The sequence below is a fragment of the Aplysia californica genome, unplaced genomic scaffold, assembly GCF_000002075.1.
Source record: "Aplysia californica isolate F4 #8 unplaced genomic scaffold, AplCal3.0 scaffold00455, whole genome shotgun sequence".
NCBI classification, from domain to species: Eukaryota; Metazoa; Mollusca; class Gastropoda; order Aplysiida; family Aplysiidae; genus Aplysia; species Aplysia californica.
In genome coordinates, this window is record NW_004797725.1 from 271,677 (window position 1) to 297,391 (window position 25,715).

Sequence of the window (25,715 nt, forward strand, 5' to 3'; positions counted from 1 at the left end):
AGTAAACATACAAACAGTCATAGATTCGTATATAAAGCTAAAAAAACAATGCCTACAGTCACTCTAACTCTAATGAAAATGCACTGGTATGCCTTCAGTTTTACCCTTACACATCAACACGCTACCTAAAATTATGAAATATATAATAGTGGTAAAAAATTCAGAGACTACAGAGACATTTTTCTACACAATCCAGAGACAAGTGTGATACTCTCGGAACTGCATCACATCATTCATTTTATTCTTTTAATCATAACCAATAAACAAAACAGTCAAAAGCAAAATTTAGCCACTCTACCACTTTCAGCATCCATCTCTATCGGCACAAGTCAATAACTACACATATCGCCTGTGATCATCAGAAAGTATTGAGATGATAACACAAATGCTTGATCAAGTCTCCTTCACAGGCACTCTAAAACATAACGCAATGACTTGAGCTAACTGTATTTTGATCAACTGGACTCTCAATAGAAACCTGGTGACCCTAACTACAATGAGTGAATAATTTAGACAAACTATGACATTTTTATTTTTCTACAAAATATGTTCATCCTACACTACTGTGAAATACTACTTCGTTTTATGTAATAATTTACAGATTATCTATCATTCCCTCCACTTATCTTCCATCATTCCCCCCCCAAAAAATGATATCATACATTATGAGTATGACTGACTGCTTTATAACTACATCCCAAGCCCCTGTTATGTCGGCAATAGGCTGAATGGTATCTCTAAAATAGGTTAAAAAAGCATTAGTAAGCTACCAATAACGCTTATGATAATAAAAACACCATGAAAAGCCGTAGAGAGCATGGATCGACATATGGAACTGTGTGATTGCGGAATGAATAAAGATCACAAATGTATTAAAAAAGCAGTTCATAACCGGTATCTAATGTATTCCGTCCGTCCCCTAACCTTTGCTAAGGTATGCGTGAAGAGATGCCTGACCAATGATGGCGTGGGAAAAGTATGGAAAAAAATCACCTTGCCACATCTTCCAAAAGTATCACAGTTACACAGCACAATAACATTGAAAACAACTTATAGAGACAGCAGAGCTTGGAAAATAATACCTCCATAACATTGCCAAGAAATTTTTAGCTTCACAGAGGAAGGTCAACATGATATGAGGACAATATACCATAATCAACCAAGAAACCTTTGGTATTATACTCTTGGCAGAAGTGTACTTTGCAAAACCTCAGCCAACAAGCAATACAAGTTTCGCAAAAACAGAAAGAAACAAATGTGGGCAATAAAGCTGACAGGATAAACTTTCACTTCATTCAAGAATCAACCCACTGAATACATTCAATCAAACACTACTATAAGTTTTGTTTTCCAAAATGAAGAATATTTTTAAAATACAGCAAGGCATAGATCATGCATGGCTAATTTTTTATAGTCATGATTGTGTCATTCATTTAACTTTTTTCTTTCCTCCCAAGCATATTTTGGCTCCATAAAGAGTTGTACTTTTAATACATCCCCTGAAGATGTAAAAGCAACATGCATGGCACAAGTGATCAATTCTTGGTTTTCAAATAGTAACATTACATATATATTTTTGGCAGAGTTTAAACATTAGTGCATCCAATTATCACTTTAAGTTTACAAAAGTAAGTAGAGTTGATGTAGATTTTAAATCAATCAGTTTGTATACAGATTAAATATAAAGTTGGGGGAGGGGGAAGAGACAGAACTTTTAAAAAATATAATTATGCACTTCAAAATTTGTCAAAACTACGAGCACATTACAAAAATTTGAAACATCAGCAAGTTCAATACATATTGGACTATATAGATATATGGCCATGTAATAATACGATTATCTTTCTGATGTAAAAATTTTTTTTATTGGTTCTGCTATTTTATAAACTTTAACATTTCATCCACAGCACCAAAAGCAAGAGAGCAATAATTATTTAGTAGCCTGGATAAGCAGCCATACATTTTCTTCTACCAGTTTCAAACTGCTGCTTTACACATTTTTTTCAATAACTATGCATGAATATATTCCTGGATATAAATTTTGGCATGAGGTGAGAGATATGGTAGTTTTGGAAAGCTCTTTTTGTACAGACATAGTTCAGTTTCTAAGACATTACTTTTTTTTCTCTACATTGACACTTGCATAGAAGAAATATTCCCATGAAATACCCAACAGAGGTGTCAGTTACACAAGTTTCTCAGCTGTTCAACACACTAAAGGAAATAGCAAAGTGAGCACCATCAATAATAGTCAGGTCGTGATGTATGGGGGTGCTTTCTGGAGCCCTTTGACCGGCTACTGAGTGAAGCAGCTTGATCAATGGGAACTGAAGTGTGCACTGAACGTCTGTATCTCTTGGACGCATATCGAGGGGTGTTGTCTGTGCAAAGGTCATGAAGTGGGGGCAGACGGACCGCTAGTCACCTGTGAGAGCATATGAACGATCATAGTTGTAGTGAAATAGTAGAATAAGGATAAAGACAGGAAAACCATTAACTTGGTTACTGCATTGGAGAACGGGTTTTATCACACGCGATACAATGCCATAGCTGCTCTTACTCCTTCACCGGGATCCTTGAAAGGGTGGGCTTGCGCTGATCGAAGACTACCATTAAGGCTCCATTTATGTAACAGTCTTGCTACTTTTAAGGCTGAAAGAAATATTATTTACATTTCTTAACCCTCATAGGCTGGAGGAATACTACTACTTCCAAATTTTAAGAGCCGACAAGCAAGAATATGAATTAGCACATTCTGGTTCCCAAGCCCTGCTTTCTGTCTTCTTCCTGGAACTCCATTGCATAAATCAAAGGCATTTTGTCATCTTTGATTTTGTTTTCTGTAACCTACCCAAACGAAATGTTGTAGATGCTGTTAACAATGTATGAGCCAGTAGATGTGCTGAGACATATACAGCACATCTGAAATTTTTGGGAACTAACAATTCTGCTCATTGCCGCCTTTGACTCCTTTTTGTTGACTTACTTTTGCTCTATTTCCCTAAAAAAATTCTTCATCTGTATCTTTAAGTCATCATAAAACACATCGACTACTATAATTAACTTATAACTAACAATACCATTGTTTAAATCGTTTCTTGTTTATACTTTGCCCATAAAATAAATAAAATCATGAGGCAGAAAATTACTTTGTTGGAGGGTCAACAGCATCTTCATAAATACACGTACATACATGGAGTCATTTCAAATAAAATTCAGTGAATACAAAACAAAATAAAACAAAATTAGCCTGACCTGCTTGGTGAGCCAATAGGGCCTATAGGTGATGGTGTGTGGAGCTGGGGGGAAGAGACGAGAGACTGGAGGGAATTGGTGCTGCTCGACTGAGACAGGGTCTGGCCCCCCCTGGGCGGCAACTTCTTCAGGACTCGAGGCAGTACAGGGGCTGGTGCACTACACATAGAAAAAGACAAAGAATTCTAGTCAGTGCCGGATCTTTTGCTTTTGTTTCTGTGGAAGTTTACAACCTAAATATAAGACATTATGAAAGTGAGCTCCTCACAGTGGGGTTTCAGGGTTTCTTAGTCCATCGGACTGGCCCCTTTTATATCTTGGAGACATGAACAACACAATAAAGTCTAAGGCAATAAGAACATGTTCAATCCACATTCTGAAAAAGAGACTTACAGTTACAAGTTTCAAATCCTGGGGAAAGTGCAACATGACAGAGCTTACAAGCTTATCATTAAGTGAGCTACAAAAACCTACACCATAACATAAAAGGTTTAAGTGCTTGTACAATCACAATAGGTATAGTAAAATATCCTTACTCAAAAGAAAGCTCTAGGCACTGTACAATAAAACTGACAAAGTCCAGATTCAGACCAGTGACCTTAGAAGGTAAAGACACAAGATGTCATTCCAATTCCTGGACAGATATGATGTATGAGGGGAACTTGTGACACATGCAGGTGGAACAGCAACACTATCATAATATATATTCATTAGCTGTTTGGTATATTTGATAATGTGATAAATGTGAGAACACTCGATACAGTACTACCCAACCACTGCTTAGGCCAGCATGACACCAGAACAAATGACACTTGCTAATGAGCTATTTTAGTAGTAAGGTTTTGCGGTGCTCGCAACTGCATAAGGTCATATGAGCGCCAAGGGGTGGATGTCAACAGAGAAGTCTAAACGGGGAATCAGGCTTACTCTGCTCACCTCTCTAGCCTCAACAGCACAAAGTCTGCTTCAACTATCAAGGCATCCCGGAAATAGCAGTTCACAAGAGAGTGACAAACATGCAAAACAAGTAGAGGAAAAAATGACGATAGAGATAAGGAAAGGAAAAGCAGCAGTTCCCCCTAAGTAGTTCCGGCACAGTATGAGCATGACATTGATAAATCAGCCCATTTACAATTCTACTGTGCATAAGAACATGTTAATATCTCCCTTTTGAGAATGGCCTAAAGACAACTTAAGTCAGTAGTACTGCCCTGGTGGGTGGGGGTGGGGGGGGGTGGGTAATGAGCTGTTGGATCAAGAGCGACATTAAGTTCAAATATTGTAACACTGAGAAATGCGATAAAGCTAGTTTATGCTCATGACATGCTTCACTCTTTAAAACTTATAAACTCTGATCAGGCTACGAAATTGTTAACAAATCATTCATTTTTATTTTAAATTTTGGAATACACTTTACAGGCTATATTTAGCATGTAACAGGACACCTCCTCTGGATAAAAAAGCAACATGTAATCTTTCAAAAAGTAAACAAATTTTATTACTAAATAGCCAATGAACCCAAAGAAGTATCACATTTTCATGTAGACTGAGCAAACACAATAAGCAATTAGGCAAAACTGTAACACTTCAAGAACTGCAATGACAGAAAAAAAGAAGTATTTAAAAGACTCATTAATGAGTAAAAGAATACTGTGAGAATGAAATTGGGAACAAAGTGCCATGTTCCAATTCAAAATATGTTGCATGCTTATCAACGTATCCAAGGACAAAGAAGAAATGAAAAATTAAAAGAAAGAAAAGAGGATGAAAAAGACTACTCTATGACACTTCTTTAAAGAAACAGAAAACAGACAACAAAGTGAAGTTCAACTTAGGTAAATATCCAGAAAAACATAATAATCAAGAACAAAACAAAGGAATACAGAAGCATCCAGTTACTATCAGGATTTCCACATTTGAGAACATCGTGAAATTATCAGAAATTTTCAGTACCCAGAACTGTTATTCCTTTACTCTGAATTCTTCCATACAGTTTTTCTGCCATGCAAACAACCCAATAAATATTTTGAGCTTTAAGTATGAGTACACTTTTCCAGCTAAGCCAGGCAATAGATGGTCGGTAAGGAAAGGCATCTTGGAAAGGATTTCAGACGAAAACTTGAGCTATGGAATTAGAGGGTCCTTTCAAAACATTAAAACATTCTGAAAATGACAAAATAAACCAAATAGCTACAACAGGTAAACCACCACAGCATTCAGTCATTTCAGCCATTCTTTGAACGTTTCCTGACATTACCCAGATGCAGCTTGGTTTTTTCAATTTTCATCATTGACACAAACAAGAACCAAAATAAGAAGATCAAGGTGAAAAGCAAATGTCTTACTTGACAAAGAACTTTTGTCCATCTAAAGGTAAAAAACATAAGATATCAAAAGACCAATGTGAATAACTTCAACATGATGATCAGCCTACTGAAAAATCACAAAGTTGATGATCAACTCCACATAATTCATAGTCCACCTGACCTGAATTATATAAAACAGATGGTGATTATATTTATCAGAAAGGTAAGATATCAACCTGTACTGAAAAAAACTTTAAAACGGAAATTTACATCTTTAATCCTTCCAAAGACATAGCTGGACCTAGGTATTGATTGTAGCTTTGAAAAGGTGCCCACATTTCAACCTTTCAAAATCTAAGAAACAAAAAGACTACATGAACAACAGCAGAAAGTCTAAGGCAATAAGAAAATTCTCAAGTCCAAATTCAGGAAAAGAGACTTACAGTCATAACTTTCAAATCCTGGGGAAAGCGCAGAATGAGAGAGCTTGAAAGGTCACCAAAAAGTAAGCAACAAAAAAAATATTACACTATAGCTTACAATAGTTCAATTACTTGTACATTGACAATGGTATACTTTCTCAAATATTAACCCCTGCTTGTTTAGCTCCTCAATTTTGAAGGGCATGGGAAGTCATTTGAACTTCAGGCGAACTGCATAGTTCTTTAGCATCTATCGCATTGCTTTATAAAAGACATGAGGACACCCATCCAACACAAGACATAATCAGTCGTACAAGGCAAACAAAAATAAGAATATTAAAGAGTTCCAGATCAGAAAATATCAAGAAATATTGAAGCTGGATAGCAATTAATGTCAAGGCAGCATGACAATAGCTGAATATAACCAGCAAGCAGATAGCAATAGAGATGCTATAAAATGTTGAAGAACAACATCCCCCCCTCCCCCCAAATTGCAACTGTGCACAGTTATACCAAAACTCAAATATAATCTCACCTTCCTCTTGCACTGTTCTGTCCAGCCAGGGGTCGGATGTCAGCTGCTCGTAATGATGCTGCGGTAGAATTTGGAGGCGCCCACTGTAAGCAGACAGAAACAGAAACAGTGTTACAGAAATTGTAAGGACTCGGGACAAGACAGTGACACAGCATGGTCCGAAGGCATGGTGTAATGACACAGTGCCCTTTCCATTTAGTGTTTTACCCTTCACTGTCTAAGACCAGATGTTGAGAATACTCTCTATAAGTGTCACGATGTGGTGGAATCAGGCCCTCGTCAAATTTTGGTTATGTAGAGTTATTGGTATCATCTTAAAACTTGTTCATTTATTTTGGAATAAAAAATATACATTTATCTTGAATAGAAGTCGAGACATTTGCGAATGAAGGAGGTGGGGGCACCAGCTTTCAGATGTAAATAAGTGAGAAAATGGCCACTAAAGATGAGTCATTTCCATTGCTTGAGAGTCCATGGAAACTGAAAATTTACATTTTTGTACCTTTAATCAACATTTTTCAGTAAAATCCACACAGAAATGTGTTCTTTAATGGGCATGAAAGGTGTTGAGCCAGAAAACGAAAATTCAATAAAAATTCACAACCTTGTAGAAAAACGCCAGTTTTTTCCACATTGATTATTTTGACGAGCACTTGATTTCACCACCCTGCCTCACATAAGACTTTTATTTGAAAGGTACCAATGAATCAGATGTGAAAATAAAATAAGTCCCACACTTGAGATCAAATTTTATAGAAAAGATAACACTGTGATTAATTTCCAAAGTTTCAACAAACCAACAGTGTAAAAGTACTCTACAAAATGCTATGAATGCCTCTAATTTAATAGTCTGACATTAAGTTGCCTAAACTAACTTTAAAAAAGTGAGCCAAACACTGTTAGATTTGGACAGTTCACAGTTTCGACTTTCGACCAGCACATCATATCATGACCTGGCATTGTATTGAAGGGTGAAGGAAACTTTGTGGCACTCGGTTGTGTCTTCCCCTTGCAACCTACTGATGCACTTGTTTTAACCACAATGACAAACGTTTCCTCTGAACTCATGCTCCCAGTAAGAAAGTTGGCTTAAGTACGAGTTTTACGGCACTTGCAACCCAATAAGGTCATATATGTGCTAAAGATTTTGTTTGTTTTTGTTTTAGTAAAGTTTTACGGCGCTCGCAACAGTATAAGGTTATATGAGCGTCAAGGGATGGATGTCAACAGAGAAGTCTAAACGGGGAATCAGTCTTACTCTGCTCACCTCTCTAGCCTCAACAGCACAAAGTCTGCCTTAACTATCAAGGCACCCCGAACGGCGCACCGGCAGTGGAATTTTAGTTGTAGCAGGGGGTTGTATGCAGGCTGCCACAGACACAGCTTGATTCATGAACAAACATAGAGTAACTTTCTCTTGTTTAATGGTAGAACAAGAGCTAACGCTGAGTGTCTTTAGTTAAAAAATGCAGATGTGCATCTTTCTTTTCTTATAACTTCACTATTACTACTCGCGCAGATTTAAGATTTCTCAAGGTAAAAAACATGATATTCATAGAGAGTTTAACACAGATTTTTGAGAGATCTGTCATGCCTTTTTAAAATAAACAATAATTATTCATAAGTATGTAACTAAAATATGACATATTGGGTACTCTACAAACACTTATCTAGAACAAAAACTAAGAGACAGAAATTAACCATTTTAACGCAGAATAAATCTCAAGACATTGAGCTTTTAGAACATGCGCGCAATAGTTTGCTGTGTGGAATGGGGAAGAAGTTATATCGTTTCAAAGGTAGACAAAAAGGCGAACTTCTTAACCGACAGCGGCAAATTCGCTTAAGGGCTCATTAACCCCGTGACCCGGAGCGGGAGCTCCGCGGGCTGCTGAGTCACGCTAACTAAAGGTAACAGAATCGGGCGAAAAATGAAGCCGTTCCCGGAAATAGCAGTTCACAAGAGAGTAACAAACATGCAAAAGAAGTAGAGGAAAAATTACGAAATAGTAAGGATAAGGAAAGAAAAAGCAGCAGTTCTCCCGATGTTGTTCCGACACAGTATGAGCATGACATTGATAAATCAGCCCATTTACAATTCTACTGTGCATAAAAACATGATAATATCCCCTCTTTGGGAATGGCCTAAAGACAACTTCAGTCAGTAGCACTGTTCTTGGGGGGGGGAGGGGGAGAGACAAAGATTTGAAGTGTTACAAGAGAGATTGGGACGATAGATGTTCGATAGAAAAGAGGGAGGAAACCACACCAGAGCACCCGCCAACCACCTGCCTAGTAAGAAAGATGTCTAGCAGGCAAGTAAAGGGTACTTTGGGAAAGAAGAAAAGAAAGAGCTAAATGTAGCAGCGACATAAATAATAGCAAAGTTATAAATCTTTCGTTTGTATTTCTTTTCTCCAAAACCAAGAGACAAAACGAACCTGATGTCTGGAGTTTGTTGTTGGATTCTCAACATGTATCTTCTCCTCACAGAATGACTGAAGTAACAGAATTCCTGGAGAATAATACACATGAATATAGAATGACAAAATAAAGAATGTGTGTCTAAAAAAAGGACTGTCAGCCGTAACTCCCCCCCCCCCCCAACCACCACCACCTCCTCATCCCTGACATTGATTAAATGGTAAAAATAACATACCTGTTTGTTGTTGTTTTTTTACACTGATTCAAATAAAATGAACTAAAATATACTATAAAACAGCACAATTTTAGAAATTTTATTCTTTATGCCATTCTTCTTCCAATCTTTATCTCAAAATTTTGTTCAGAACTCTACAGATTTTATGCATTTTGTAATCCTCTCTACATACAGCCTACTGAAGAATCATTGTACTAAACCAAGAAATCATAACTTTAAAAAAAGGTCAAAAACTGCCTACCTCGCTGCTCCATGCGGTTGTATCGCATCACCCATTGATCTAACAGGAGATTGTAGTAGCGAGGTTGCTCAAAGAAACGCAAGTAGCGATGCGTGTGAGGAGTTGGGAATAGTCTCTGAAAATTCCCTTTGCGACTGTCTTCATCAATGCTCTCACACAAAAGTCGCATATCATCTGGTGTGATGATGTCCAGAATTGACTGCATGATTTGCTGAGGAAGACAGAACAAAAAACTCTATGAAAACCATGGAATAACTGACACCAGAATGGTATGAGTAGGCATAAAAGTAAGCGATACAATATAGTTACCGGTACTAACTATTAGTTTTAGTTTTAGTAGAGGTTTTACGGCACTCGCAACTGCATATGGGTGTATGAGCGCCAGTTACTAACTACGCTAAACAGCATATCAATAAATCTGAAGAAGTCTTTACAGATTTGAATGAATTCATTGATTAATTATAAATAAGTCATTCTCATAGAAAATCTTTAAATCATATCTCCTCTTCTTTCAAAGGCATGCCATCTTGAGTAGACAACAATGACTATGGAACCCCCCCCCAATAATCCACTATCTAATGAGTAAAATAGTAAAATAATCCTTTCACCAACAAAAACTCCAGTTGTTCGAGTTTAGAGCCAGTTAGAAACTATTCTTTCAAAACTGTAATGAATTAAGCATAAAAAGATAGCATAAAAACTTACTTTTTCGTTTCAAAAACATCAAATAGCTGACAAGAAAACATGACCACCTAATTCAGTTACTGCTTTGACAGGTTACTGAACCAAAATATGGAATAGACCTTAAGAATGTTCATGAAGCTGAGAGGCTGACCACAACAGGAATAGCTCCAAAGCTTTTAGCAAGGGAACACCACCTTAACAGTCCAGTAGGCATAGCAATGTTCATAATTACAAGCACCAAAGAAATAATGACTGTAAACGGAAAAGTGTGAAACAGCTTTACAGTTTTGTATCTAAATTTCATTTAAACAACTAATATCTACCTTTTGAATTTCCATGTTACAGAAATATAAAAAACAAAGAATTTCAAAAATATTCCTTAACATCATATTTTCATGAATTTTTTAAAAGGAATACAATTTTTTTGTGTCCAGCAGAGGACTACATGCAAGAAAAAACACACACACATTTTGGTAGACTGATCTTAAGGAACTTGAGTGATTATCATGCAAATAGTGAACAGAACGCAGTTCTCATACGAAAGCATGCCAAATCAGGATGCTTAAAATAACAAGTCTTTTACAAATAAAATTCAGGAAAATAATCTGACCAATATATTTGTTGGTAATAAATGACAACCACACAAAACAAGCTGACCACCAATTCATGTTTAAGCAAAATGACTTAGTAAGCATGCATTTTTGGTACTTCATCGATTTCACATCTGTACACACTTATCAGAGTGTGTCTGTACATTATTGGTGGTATGTATACACATAGATTTTTTTAACAAATAGTTTTCTTTTACAAACAGATTTGTTCCAAAAAGAAGGTATGAAGAAGTCACACTTTATTTTGTTGTAATCATTAAAATGACACGCCATTTCATAGTATAATAAAGATAGAAAAAGACCATGCGACCACTGTGAGAGTGATACCAACAACCACGGTTTGAATCCAGAATATACTCACACTAAATTATCAGTTCACAATATAAGTGAACAAATGCTCAAACCAAAACCATTGCCATAGTGAGACATCAAAACGTATTGTTTACCATCTCCTCATCATCGCAATATCCCGAAAGCTAATGAAAAAAGCACTCACCATAACTAAAATATATATAGATAAAATCTAACCTAGCCTTATATTAATGCAAATTACAAACCTATTTCAAAGTTATGTCAAAACCCTTGAAAGAAAGCATGGCTCTGAGTGATTTGTGTACGTGTATGCATGTGAGTACATTTGAGTGTCAAGGTGCATGGAGGGGCCTGTGTATGGGGTGGAAGGGTCCATGGGATCAATATCTTGGTGTAAATTGTAACACAATACTCTGACAACAGAAATATCATTCCCATTATGTTTGTGGTAATAGACGGCACAGACTCAGCGTTATCATAGTTGCTCCCAAACTGACGTGAACAATGATGTTCAGCACATGAATAAGATTTGGACAGATCAGCACCATAATCTTAAAGAAGCAAATAAAAACATGAATCAACATTTTGTAAACTGCTTCTGTCAGAGGCAAAAACGGGGCAAATTTAGCTTGAACCAACTTCTGTTCCACCAACTTAATTTTTCATGAGTACAAAGTGTCAGTTGCATGACGAAGGATTGATTCTATTTAATACCATTATTCAAAGCTACAAAGGTAATGGAAGAAGAACACACCACGAGAGAGAAGCAAATATATTTATAAAGTGCAAATACAATGCACATGAGGACTTTCATTTTACACCAAAAAAAATTCAAATATTTTGTTTTAGTGTAATGATTTTTTTATTTGAAAAAGTATTCATGGAGCACCTTACATTATAAAAAAATCTATTGAAACCAGAGCCTCCAATCAGAATACCCATGACAAAAGAACAAGAAACGCTAAACTGCTGTAAGATGACAAGACACCTTTTTTCTTCACAGCAGTTTTGAGAAAAAGAGTTTTTTTTGTCAGCGTAACCATTTAAAAATAAAGTGATTCCGAAATTTGAATTTGAATTTATTCAACAACTAGATCTAGTCACAGTTTCACTTTGATTTTTTCCCACAAGAAAGACTTTCGGTTTAGCAAATAAAACATTTTGGAAAAAAATGAAAAAAAGGCATTTTGTCAGCTTACGACAGTAAATATTAGCAATGATTATGTCAAGAATCAATGCATCTGTCTATACCCCCCCCCCCTCCCCATTATCTTTGTTGCTTTTTAGATGTCTATAATGTTCATAGAAAGCAAAAGATATTTTAATTTTGTGGATATATTGCTGAAACCCAACCTGTACTAGGAGCATTACTTCAACTGTCTAAAGAGCAGGACTAAGTAGTAGTGCCAGTTTTTCAAATCTTAATTTCACTATTTCAGTGCTGAACTCCCATCTCTCATTTTGCAGTTTTGTCATCTTTATGTGGTATTGGGTCAACTCCCGAAAATAATCATAAAACAAAATAAATGAACAAATTATACAGTTTTTTTTAAAAATACATTATTTAGCCAGTGTAAATCCAACAGTTTACCCTGGTTCAGGTCAGCGTTAATGCCACCAAAACCAGAGGATCAAAACAAATAAGCTTGCTTATTGCTACCAGCAGGTGAATGAGTAGACGTTACGTCACTTCCCTATTTACTGATACTGTATTAGCTGTCACTAATCAAACTAATAGTGCTGCGATCCATTTCTATGATAGAATCAAGGATTACATCCCTCATTGTACCATCTCAATATCTTTCAGAAGTTAAACACTTCCAATGATCGAGGAACAAAATTTAAAAACAAAAACATAACCACAAAATTCTACAAAAACACCTCAAACTCAAAGACAGTTTAAAAAAACCCAAGGTCTCCTTGATCTTTCTTTTAATATGACCCTAGGTCTAGTCTATTCCTTTGGACTAAAGAAAGGGTAATTTTTCTTATCTTAAATGACAAACAGGCAGAATGAGAGGATAAAATTAATGTTGGTCGCATATTGGCGGGGCCTGTCTTGGAATAGTTTTCCCCTTGCACTGAATGAGCTAGGCCTATTTACGTAAACAACCAACTGACAAAGCTTTACATCTTTCTTAAAATAGTCCCTTTCAAAGTCCTGATAGCACCTCAGTGACAATGGGAAAGATGGGAAAGAAGGGTAAGGGTGGCAGGGAGAGCAAAGGCAAATCTTCTGCAGTAGCACCAGCTCTAAGATACAATGAACTGTAGCCATACACACTTGATGTTCTCTGGCAATGTTAGAATCTGAGGCTGTGACAGGAGTTCTATGTTTCTGCTTCATTGACAGGTAGGAGAGGAATTGGAGCTGTGTAAGGGGGGAGGGGAAGGGCAGGGAGAAAGGAGGAGTAAAGCCTTAACATCTTACTTTTCAAACAAGTGAAACGGCAAGCATAGTTATACAAAGTCCAGATAATATCAAACTACTTTTCTTTTCTAGGTAATCATTTGTCTTTCATTATTCCGGAGCCCAAACAGAACCAAAGTTGGAAAAAAAACCCAACTCAATCTTATAAAGACAAAAATAAAGAACAGTCACCAACGACACAAGAAAGGATCAAGTTCACTGAACTAAGAAGACAATGCATTCACTCTCAGTTCAATAGATTTCACAGAAAGAAGTTGTTGTTCATGATCCTGCTTAATCTGGCTAGGGCTTCACTTTGTAGCATCAAACTTTCATTGTACAGTGTAGTCACATTTATTGTTATTATGCTTATAAAAGTGTAATAACAAACAATAGCCTCTTCTCTTCTTCAGTGCAGAAACAATGTGTTTTAAGCAAATAAAATACAAAGTAGAGACACATTACTCTGACATGACATAGAACACCTTTGAGAATTTGTTTTAAAATAGTACTAATAGTAGTGTAAAGATGAAACACCAACTTTGAGGAAACAAGAAAGACATCTGGCCAAATGACAGGAAATAAGCTAAGACAAAGATAATACGACAGTTTAAGAGATAACTTGTGCTCTTTGAAGCAAAGTGCTTACTCAGAGACACTACATTGGCACAGCAAGAACACACCAGCTTTTAGATAACAAGCCCGTTTAAACAAATGGGCTTAGAGGCAACAAGTTGTTTGTTTGGGGTTTTTCTTTAAGCAAGAGTTTTACAGCACTTACAAACAAATTGGTCACATAAGTGACAAAGATTAGAGATGTTATTAGAGAGTAACAAACAAAAAACAGGAGATGAGATAAAGACAAGAGATGTTGGATGGGAAAGGAAGAACCAACATCAGAACACCTGCCAACCACCCATAAAAAAAGTTGGCCTAAAGATAATGGGTTGGCTTGGAGGCTATACGCTTGTCTCAAAATACAAGATAGCTTAGAGATACCATGCCAGCTCAAACAAAACAAACACACTGGCTTAGAGACCATACAAAGCCGCTGAAATGACAAGTCATCATTGAGGTCACATGCAAATTTAGAGACAACACTTCAGATAGAAGGCAACTTTTCTGCGAAAGAATAAAAGACCGGCTCAAGATAACACGCCAGCTTCAAGGCAGCATGCCCCATCATAGAAAGAATGCCAACTAAGAGCGAGTAAGCCAGATTGGACAAAAAATACAAACTATGTAATCGACTGCAAAACCCAACATCTGAGAGAGAAAAACTACCTGCACCAGTTGAACATACTTTGACCTCTCTAGACTAGAACAAAACCTAAAAAATTGACACTATAACATTGGTACTCATAAACCGTTTTCAGTTTATACAGGATGGAATTTCACCATTCTGCTAAAAGAAAAAGTCTCGTCAAGTATTTTTAAAAAGTGGTATTACCTCATCCTGGTGTTTTTGGCAGTAATAGGCATGTTTGGCTCTCTCATCCGGAGAAAGCTGATTTGTGAATAGTCGTTTGTCCATGCAGTACTTGTTGGGTGGAACATGTGCACTGAAGGAGACAAATGTGGAGAAGGAGTTGGGGAACAGATTTGAATACCATCTGAGCATAATATAAGAGCTAAAACAATAATTAAAAAAAGGTGGTTTATGCTGTTCAAATGGTTACATATACTAAACAAAATTGTATAATATGAAACAATATAAAACTACCCTAAAAGGTAACATTTCTACCTGAAAATCAAAATGTATCTTTTCAAAGGGAAAATAAGTATGAAATAGAAGAGAATAAAAATCATACTTTTTTCTCAAGCAACTAATCTAAAGTACTAAAAACGATAAACCCCTTTCTTCGAAGTTGATACTACAGAACTTTATAAACTAGAAATAGTCATCCAATCATCCAACATGTCACGTACCTGAAATCCGTGTTTGATCCAGAACTGGACGCATCACGTTCATCAGGTAGTCGAAACCCAGCAATATTCATCAAGTCTTTGATCATGCCCCCTTTGATGTTGATGTCAAGCTGAGAGTTGGAGTGCAAACTAAAAGACAAGAAAATCTTACAATTTGCAGCACGAGACCTCTTAAAAATTATAACAAAACATTACTGAGACAGAATTAGCATGGGGGTGTTAGAGATCACCAAAGGCGAGTCTTTTAGTTTTCTCTATTATTTTCTGTCTTCCTTGCCTTTCTCCTTAACCAAGTAGCCATTATTGGTCACTGAGCTTCCCTTTACTCAAAGTAAACTAAAAGAATATTTAATCATCAGATTCATTTAAAACAAAGCTTCCCGCATACTACACGCATCATTTATAGATAAATAATTAAATACAACACAGGCAAACCTAGGGTAGTAGGCAGATGTAGACATAACTGCTACAAGATTAATGGTAAATCATCATTTCACTGACACAACTAGTTTTAGTTTTAGTAAGAATTTTACGGCATTTGCAACACCAATAAGTCATATAAGAGCTGACGATTAGAGGAGTTACTGAATAGCAACATACAAAGAAAAGGAAGAGAGATAAGACGATACACTTTTGATAGGACTAGAACCCACACCAACAACCCATATGGAAATTCAACCTTTATAAACGTCATACTAGCTAAGAATAGCATCTGGAAATGAATAACAATAGTAAGAGCTGATCTTAAAACACCAGATAAAGTGTAAAAACTACAAAGTACATTTCAAATACTGCTATATACTGTCCAAACTTTTCTGAACAATTGCCATAAGACCTAAAGCCTGCCAGTCTACCTACAATATGTGCTTCCTTTTGCTAAGCTTGTTTTAAGTTAAGGATACATACCTAGGAGATATGTTAACCTCCAGAATCCAAGGTTTGAGGTTCTCATCCAAGAGAATATCGAAACCAAACAACTCATGGCAGCAATACCTGCTGCGAGAATTCGACTTGGTCATACTGTTGATAGCAGAGTCACCACTGAAAAACAGAAAATGTTGCCGTAATTAAGTAAAATACATTGAATGAATCTGCACCTCTCATACTTACATAAAAAAAGACATTACCGCCAGTAACACTGTTGGCATATATATTTTCAGCCCGTAAGGGACTTCCATTAAAAAAAATTTTCATTACCAGTACCCATTTTGTGGGACACCTTCGATGCAGAGGGTGTGACAGTAAATTTCAGTCCTCATTCTCAGTATAAATTACTAAAAAGGTTAAAGTGAAGTATAGGCCCCTATTTCTTTGAGCACACAGACGATCAAAGCCAGCAGTTTTATGATCCCGTAAGACATAGCACCATCCCCGCTATGAGTCCCCCAGTGACCCTGGCTCTACATACTAGGTCAAGTCAGTTCCAAAAGGGAGGTCTAAATTTACTTATACTGATATTAACAGTAACTTGGCTTACAAAAACATAATAATAACATTTTTTATTCATTTTGTGCTCAAAGACTTGCTCTTATGTAGAAACTAAAATCCAAAAGTCACCACATTACCATATAATAGAAAGTCACCACATTACCATATAATAGTCTTGATGATGAGGTCTCGTATATTGTCCCAGATGAGAGCTGTGTTGATGCCTTGCCGTTTCAGGAAATTCCATAGTGCTTTCAGACTCCTTGAAAAATCAGAAAAAGAACCCATGATTAAACAATTCTGCTTACTGTTAATGATGGCTTCCAATATAACCAGTAAACAAGGGATTCAATAGACATTGTCCTATGCAAAGTAATAGAAATAAAGGAAACCCGAAACCGCGTATTTTTACTTGATTACTCTCGTAAACAAAACTACAACCATCAACCCTTAACAGTTCTTCAGACCTTATTCAAAATCACAGCTAAAACTAGGTAGTCAAAATTATGAGTTAACATATTTGGCTCATGAAAACAGACATAATTCCTTAAATAAAACTACCATTCATCAAACGGACAAACAAGGTGAGTAGTACATGTATGTCAAAAATGTCTTTCTGTGATTCATCAGGTCTGGTCATTTTCGTTTTTGAATGAGTGCAACACCCTATTAGATAGAAAATAATACAATTTTGAAGAAACTATTCAATTTTAGGGTTACAGATCAGTATGAAAGAGAACTGAGTAGAAGACAAGGTAAGTAAATAGAGAACAAAAATGCTTCTCCTACACAAAAAGAATTGTGACATAAATGTGGCGCCCTACCAGAGAGGGAGAGAAACCCTCCCAGTAGGCAGGATAGCCGACTGGCTACAACCTTCAGCTCACTTACAGCCACTAGAACAAAGAGGGAGCAGATGCACGAAAAGACCCCCCCAAAAAAAACCCTGAGCAAACTAAAAAAAAGACGAAAAATGACATAACCTGCACAAAGATCATGTGGTCAAAATATCATTCCCTTAGTATTGTACGAGTTCCTTCTTACCATTTATGCCCCTGACATACAGTGTTGTCTGTATTGTTCAGGTATTCTGCGTTCTTCTTGTTCACACTGTAGTTGGTGAGGTGCATGTATCTGTTGTTCAGTGACTTCATGGATGAAGAGTATCTGTGGGAGGAAAACGACGGAATAACAAAATCCTCATCTCAGACACGATGGCCACAAATCAACTGAAATACCAAGACTTCATGCCCTTCCACAATTTTAAGCCTCCAGTGCATTTTGAGTTTTTCTCTTGTTTGAAGACAATGTAACCCACCTCCTTCATCATCTGAAGTAGGGCTGAAGGAGAACAACGAGGATTCCTCAAATAGATTGAAGATGAAGTGATTAGTTGCATTTGTGGACATCGGGTTCTTAAAAAAAGGTTTGACAATCATTTTCTTCATGAAGCCTATCCTGCGACCAGTCTTTACTGAAGAACTCAGTGTTATAGTTGAAACAGTAATGTACAATCATGATCAAATTTCCAATCACATTAACATTAGTTCCAATTCAAAGCCTTCCTTAATCCCTTATAGCCCATGTTCATTATTGCACAAATCATCCACATAATGAAAATTTCTTGATTCCATGGGAAAGCCGAAGTTTTCAAAAAAAAACTTTATTTATCATAGATGCACTAGGAAATTTCTAAAATGTACACACAATACTTACTTGCAAGAGGCAAAACGAGCTAGGCCGTCTTCATACACATAGATGCGGAGGGGATCGTACGAACTCACATACACATAGATTCTCATGTCAAATTTGCTGTCATTGATGAGGTATGGACGAGCAAGGTACCTGAGAAGAGACACACAGAATGCTCATCAATACATTTCAACTAAGATGAACAGTGGGCGGCCACAACTAATGAAATAACCTAGCAAGCATGAGAAAGGACATCTGTGTTTTTTACCCGTCATAATAGGCAGTACAGCACTGCTCAAAATCTAAATTAAAGCGGCTAGATATCACATATATCAAAGGGCAATTGTTTGGCTATCATTCCCAACTTCCTCATGCCATTCAAACTTTTTAAAAAATAGATAACAAAAATATAACAGAACCAAAGTAGATGTTCTGATTTTTCTTTTTTTTAACTTATCGAAAGTGACGTAACATACAACCTTTACTTGATTTTTAGAAAAATTTACACAATTTTTTTACTATGCTAAATTCACTAAAATCACACACCAAATTTGGAACCGTAACTCTGCATTTGAAACCAAAAAAAACTCATCAAGTTCTACATTTTCTTCCAAAATGTACTTAACAGCTGAAATTTTGTTATCATGTACATAAAATATGACAACATCTCAGGGGAGAAATCTTTTTCTTGACACAGCCATGGTATGCATGAAGGATACTCACTTTTGCACTATGACTGGCTTTCTTCTTGGGATTTGAGACCACTTGCTGATAACTCTGATCCCAATACCTCTGGCTGAAGCAGGCTGGACAATAGCAAGACAAAAAGTGATATAAAACACAACAGTTGTACTGTATAAATTGTAATATGAAAATCTGATGACATATACGTCTTTCGCAAGATGGAGGAGGGAATGTGAAGAATGGGAGGAAGAAGAAGAGCCAGGAAGGGGATGGGAGGGAGCGAAAACATCTGTACACATAAAAAGAAAATATTGAGCAGCAAACAAGCCTGGGGTATTAAACATTATTATACAGAAAACAGAATAGACAGCCACTAGGGAAATCTAGAATCTCTAACAAAATACATACTTCTGATTTCAAAATTCATATTTTCAAAGTTGGAATAAAATACATTACAGGAGACTTTATGAGCTGTCCGTCAAATGTAAGACAAAGCGAAATCAAAGACAACAGTTGCCTTTTGAAGCTCAATTAAGTATAGAGAGAGAATGCCATATTAAGGGGAGGAGCGACCCTTGATTTGGCAGATTTTGGGTCAGGCTATGCAAATTTTCTGTTGGCTGATTTTTGAAGATCAACCAGTTTTTTGTCCAAAAATAGCATGGATACATTTGAGAAAGTGTTATTCTCCACGTAAATTGCCTTTGAAAACATGACGACGGGTTAATATAGTGAATTTTCACAACAATAGTCAGTTTTCGCAAAATGAAATTTTTTTGCCGTATTTTCCCTACTCCTTCCTTAGTTTTTTAAAGTTTTTTATACTTTGGGAAAATTCTCATATATTTTTTTCTTTTGCACTTATTGAAATAAGCTTGCTGTTACTCTGATAGGGTCTGGTTCAGGTATACTCTCACCACATTTGGTCAAATTTAGTCGGTAAATAAGAAAGCCTTAGGGATTTGAAATTCATTGTTTATTTTCAAGATGGCGGCCCTTTCCATAGCAACCGCTGTGGCTATGCCAAAATAAAATGGCGTATCAAGAGATTTTACTATGCCTAACTCATATGTGTACTTAGATTTGATCTTGGGCAACAGACATAGAAAAAGGTCCTCAAGGGTAGCTCCTCCCGTTAACTACCTTTGAACTAGTGGTGGGCAAAATACGGATAACCAGATAATTCTCAGAGAAACATGATCTGAATTCAGACTCTTAAACTCTCTTTCATGACCCGTTTGCCGAAGTGGGTGCACCCATTTGTTGAAATGGTTCCAACCCATTTGCCGAAGCGTTTCATAACACATTTAATCGCCGAAGAGGTGCACTAATATTTTATCCGGATATTGCTAAAGCGACTCATTGCCCAGCCCTACTTTAAAATTCTAAAAATATAAGACCACTTACTGGCTTTATGATCCACTTCTGCTTGGAGTTCCCATCTTCCCAAGCACGCTTTAACTGCTTCAGGTCTGCAGGCAAAACAAATGTATGTGGAAAGAAATTGAACTCTCTCTTTCCATAGTGCACTTGCATACGAGACAGATTCCTCCACAAGCGATCTTTCCTTCCAATTTGAAATGATCCTGGAAAATGGTTCAGCTGCAATTGAAATAGGAAAAATACAGTTAAAAAATGTGTCTGTGCATACTGACTGCTCACTTCCCTTCTGTTCTCCTCTCTCTCTCTCTCTCTCTCTCTCTCTCATTCATTCTTATTCTCTCTCTTTCCCTCTCTCTCTCTTTCATTCATCCTTTCTCTCTCTTTCATTTATCCTTTCTCTTTCATTCATCCTCTCTCTCTCTCTCTCTCTCTCTCTCTCCCTCTCTCTCTTCCATTCATCCTTTCTCTCTCTTTCATTCATCCTTTCTCTCTTTTTACTCTCTCTCTCTCTCTCTCTCTCTCTCTCTCTCTCTCTCTCTCTCTCTCTTTCATTCATTCTTTCTCTCTCTCTTTCCCTCTCTCTTTCATTCATCCTTTCTCTCTTTCATTCATCCTCTCTCTCTCTCTCTCTCTCTCTCTCTCTCTCTCTCTCTCTCTCTCTCTCTCTCTCTCTCTCTTTTTCTTTTCTTCTCTATTTCTCAATTTGTCAGCCCATCCGACTCTTCAATTTATTACCTTTTGATACTCTCGGAGTGATTTGAAACACTGAGCTTTCATGTGTTTACCGAAGCAGCCAAGCCAGTCATGGTTTCCTAGACAGGGTGAAGGGGAAATAAATACTCAACATTATAAGAAAGGTCTTTTACATTTAATAGGGAAAAGATACAACTGTTTCGTTCTCACATACTGAAAACAAATTTTGCTATGTATGCTGTAAAAACGAAAAGGCATGAAAAAAGATCACACACCTCTTAAAGTAATAGAAATCTAATCCAAATTCCAAATACATTTTCAAAGATAACTGTGATGTATTTTCATTTGGGTATATTGGAAATAATTATTTTTTAAAATTACAATAAAACCAATTTGCATCATCTTTAAAGAGACTATTACAATTCTATAAAAGCTCTGTTTAACAGATCAGTCATTATAGGGCAGATAAAGTCTTTTTTTTTTTTAAGGATATTCAACAAATTATAGCTATTTCAAACAAAAAGAAGCAGAAATAAACAGATAGCTTAGGTAAAAATAAAAAATTGGGGCATTGAATATCTTGCTATGAATGAAATAGTTACCCTCCAACTGTTTCATCTTTAGAAGTATTTTGAAATACAAGGAGGGTTGGTCATCAATATCCTTTATTAAATACTCACTTTTAGATATCCTGAAACCAACTCTGCCTATTGCCCGTTTCACAACAATTGGTGTTATTGGGCTCATCTTCCACTTCAAAAGTTTTCGAAGCTCCCATGGTAGCTGCTCAGCTGTAATGATTAAAATGAGAGCAAAAAGACTTTAATTCATTGTGACACTCACACCTACCCTGTTAACTTTCATTACTTCAATGACATGAAAACCTGACAATCTTACTTACTTACTTTACTTTATCCTTCCCCTTGCACCTCTAGGGCATCGAAGGGAGAAAGAACTTTCTGTCTCTACCTGCCAATCACAATCTTGATAATGTCAATGATTCCTGATTTTGACAATTATGCTGAGTCTGGGGTACAAGTTCTACAAGTCTTGAGGAGAGTGTGGTGTTGTCTGTTTCAAATCTTCATCATTATTATCATCCCTATCATTACTAAATTTCAATATTGAAGGACATGTGTAACTAAATACATCTAATTCATATGACAATGAAACAATAATTTAGTGTCCAGTTGATTCTACAAAAGTGAAATATCATACTTTTCTCTCCTTCTCCCACAAAGTTGACAGTCGGTGGAATATTCTTGAACAAGCTGAACCTCAGAGCGGGTTTAATCACTATATTTCCTGAAGCAGTTGCTGGCCGTGCCTGGCTTTTCACTTTCTCCCCCAGTAGTTCATCTTGTTTTCCCACTATCCCAGCTGACTGTGAGGTCATGGGTCGACCTGATGCTGACCGTCTGTCTGATGAGCCACGGCTGTTGATGGAGTACCCGTCCGATTCCCCTTTTGATACGAAGAAATGAATAAAATTTCCACGTCAATATCATCACATTTTGCTGTGGATCAACATTTGGAACTTTATTTCAATCTTCACGCATACAGAGACACTTCTCTTGAAAAAAAAAGTTTTTAGAAGGGCGGTAAACAATGAAAATACAAAACAATAACAGCATCATTGTTCTCACTGTTGATTAGCCCTTGGTGTTTGACAAGTTGCAGGAGAAAAAAAAGGAAGAGACATTGCTTTGGACTTTTTAACTCGTACACAGAGAGACACTGCAGAAATCTTTGATAAAACATAGCCCTACTAGGAATGTTATCAAACAAGTAATTGGTAAGTTGTGCAGCTCTGAGAACTTATCACAAAAAGTGTGCCAAGATATACACAAATGTACAGGTAATTTGTCCAGTTCAAAGAACTTTCTTTTAAACAACCGCAACTTCTCATGATCTTCTGGAATTGAGACTAATCATTTCATTTAACATCTCTTTTATAAAAATTGACAGTTCTAAACATGTTTGTAACTTTTCTTTGTATGGTTTTAGTAGATACCTTCTCAAGCACCAAACATAGCAAAATAAAAGACCTTCAGTAGAAGTATTAACTTCTTTAACAGCTCACCGTCAGAGACACTGCCTTCAAAATTGTCAAGAGCATCGCCGTCATCATCATCCTCATCATCATCATAGTCTTCAAAGCTTGCTTCTCCATCTCCAGGCAGCCTCTCTCTGAGAGAAAAACAAAATTTAGCTGACATAAATTTCACACAAATGAAAAAGGAAAAAAGTAAGTCTTTCAGATTTCAGACTAAAAAAACAAAGACAACCCGCAACAAATCCAGTAACTGTGAACAGATATTAGGGGAGGGGGAGGGCATCAGCAGGAGCAAAGAGGAGCTAGGTCAGATTACACCAAAGCTAAAAAAATATGCTTCAATGTTATGGAATCATATCATAAGACTAGGAGTCAAAGAATGAGTCTGCATACCACTGACAACTACAAACAACAAAACATATCAAACAATATTCCTCAACGTCATAGCAAGGTATCTTGCAAGATAAGTAGATGTACACCTGAGCTCTCCAAAGACTGGACACTTATTTTGTATGATCATTTACAATTAAAAAAAACAAAAAACATGAGAGTACCGGTATCTGCAATCCCTGAACTTCTCTAGACTTTTCAGGAATATAAGAGCAAAGTACCCAAATAGAAGAAGAATTTGGGGGAAAGGGGAGGGGGGCTCGCTCATGGCCATCAAAAGGGGGACAGGCAGAGCATCCAAGCCATAGATTAAGGTCTGTTCTCACGCAATGAGTCATTCTGCTCGGCTCAGCTGCACACAGCAACATGTATTTAACATTATTTTTAGTTTTGATAAAAATTTATACCGCACTTCCAACACAATGCGTCAAATAATATAGAAGTGCCGATGATCTGAAGTGGAAGTAGAGAGTAGTAACATACTGTGAAATACAAAAAAAAAGCAGGCAGATAAGGAAGAAATATGTTTGACAGGAAAGAAGGAACAGACCACACTGGAGCATCCACCAACCACCCACATTCAGCTATCTATGTGTACCTCCCTACACTAGGGTATCGAACAAAGAAAAGAGGAGACTCGAAGAAAGGCAGCAAGACCACTTCACTGTATCCGCACACCACTTCACTATTCTGGAGGAGCCGAAACTCAGTGTTCGCCAACGTGGGCAGGGGGGGGGGGGGGGGGTGGTGGTTTACAATTTTGACAAAGTCCCTCTGAACTCTCTCTAACCTCTCCCCAAAACTCTCCACAACGTAATAGTACATCCCCCTCCCCCCCCCCCCCCTTTTCGCGTTTCATTTTTTTTAATTAAAAGAAATATATCTACATTAAATAATAACCCTGCAACTGATAATACATATTATGTGTAGGCTATAATTTACAACGCTAAGCTGAACCCAATTGGTGATATGAAAAACTCAAATATAAACCACAAAAAAGGCAAAAGAACCCGCCACTCCTTGAGAGAGCTCACTAAGCTTCTCAATAAATCTTAATCAAACCACCTCACTTTCCCAATAAATAAGACTCTATAATAACTGCATTTATATAGCGCATTATATCCCCGCTCTACAGCATGCGCTTTGTGGTTATTATTACCCCAACAGACCCTAGAACACTCAGAAATATTTTTGGCTTCTCTGGGAGCATACAGTGCAAGCTGTGCATTGCATGAGCTCGCAAATAAAAAACAAGACAAAAAAACGATGAATTCTTTCGCTGTCTATAGCCGGATACCCATTTCATTTTGGGTGAAATGAAGAAAATTCGCGCAAAGTGCTTTACCCGAGCACCCAACGTCGGGATTCAAACCCACGACCTTATGGTTAAAAGTCCGAGGGACTAACCCCTAAGTCACCGACGCCTCTGACATCACGCGCACCCTCTCCCCAAAATGCCACCCTGACCACTCCTCGCCTTCATTCGATCCGCCATATTAATTTGCAAGCTCCCCTGGCCAGATCCGTCAGCCACTTCCTCTATATAGTTGGCCGATAACGTTATCCCGTGAATAGGGGGCTAATGTAAACCCTTTACAAATGTGTGAATGCTCCTTGCACTGCCCTTACCACGGACAGATAAGACGTCATTGCGGTGGCCGAGAGGACAGGGTTGTAAATTACAGGGACGGTGAACCTACAGTCGCCCTAACACAGTGGCCATTGGATTGACCCTTGGCGAGTCCCGATTATGCGACCCTATTCGACAGGACCTGCTTCGCCTTAACGCGGCTCTGCATTGGTTGATTGTAATCTATAATCTAATCAGGAGTTGGGACTACAAGTCCGAAACTGTCCAGACTGCAGTTAGAAATTCTGACAGGTTTCTCGAACATCCGACACGGCAGTGTCTTGAGCTTTTCCATATCTCTCTCTCTCTCTCTCTCTCTCTCTCTCTCTCTCTCTCTCTCTCTCTCTCTCTCTCTCTCTCTCTCTCTCTCTCTCTCTCTCTCTCTGTCTCCACTT

The 25,715-nt window shown here is 37.2% G+C and overlaps 1 protein-coding gene across 6 annotated transcripts in view; it reads right to left on the reverse strand.

Annotated features, from left to right (window-relative positions):
• Positions 1–244: 244 nt before the first annotated feature.
• Positions 245–25,715, reverse strand: part of LOC101850830 (tubulin polyglutamylase TTLL4) — a 38,597-nt gene continuing 13,126 nt past the window's right edge. For 3 of the 6 annotated variants that reach the window (XM_005105157.3, XM_035971543.1, XM_035971542.1), the window contains 18 exons: positions 23,328–23,434; positions 22,463–22,708; positions 21,925–22,035; positions 21,287–21,363; positions 20,576–20,770; positions 19,208–19,290; positions 18,509–18,637; positions 17,837–17,959; positions 16,956–17,054; positions 16,271–16,405; positions 15,365–15,493; positions 14,886–14,997; positions 9,419–9,629; positions 8,960–9,033; positions 6,519–6,601; positions 5,601–5,622; positions 3,256–3,414; positions 245–2,425 (listed from right to left, as the gene is read on the reverse strand). In XM_005105157.3, coding sequence (XP_005105214.1) covers positions 2,393–2,425; positions 3,256–3,414; positions 5,601–5,622; positions 6,519–6,601; positions 8,960–9,033; positions 9,419–9,629; positions 14,886–14,997; positions 15,365–15,493; positions 16,271–16,405; positions 16,956–17,054; positions 17,837–17,959; positions 18,509–18,637; positions 19,208–19,290; positions 20,576–20,770; positions 21,287–21,363; positions 21,925–22,035; positions 22,463–22,708; positions 23,328–23,434 — 2,128 coding nt within the window. In that variant the 3' untranslated portion in view covers positions 245–2,392. Of the gene's footprint in view, positions 2,426–3,255; positions 3,415–5,600; positions 5,623–6,004; positions 6,023–6,518; positions 6,602–8,959; positions 9,034–9,418; positions 9,630–14,885; positions 14,998–15,364; positions 15,494–16,270; positions 16,406–16,955; positions 17,055–17,836; positions 17,960–18,508; positions 18,638–19,207; positions 19,291–20,575; positions 20,771–21,286; positions 21,364–21,924; positions 22,036–22,462; positions 22,709–23,327; positions 23,435–25,715 lie in introns of those variants that run through there. The other 3 variants (XM_013086319.2, XM_005105160.3, XM_005105161.3) reach the window with 3 other exon arrangements.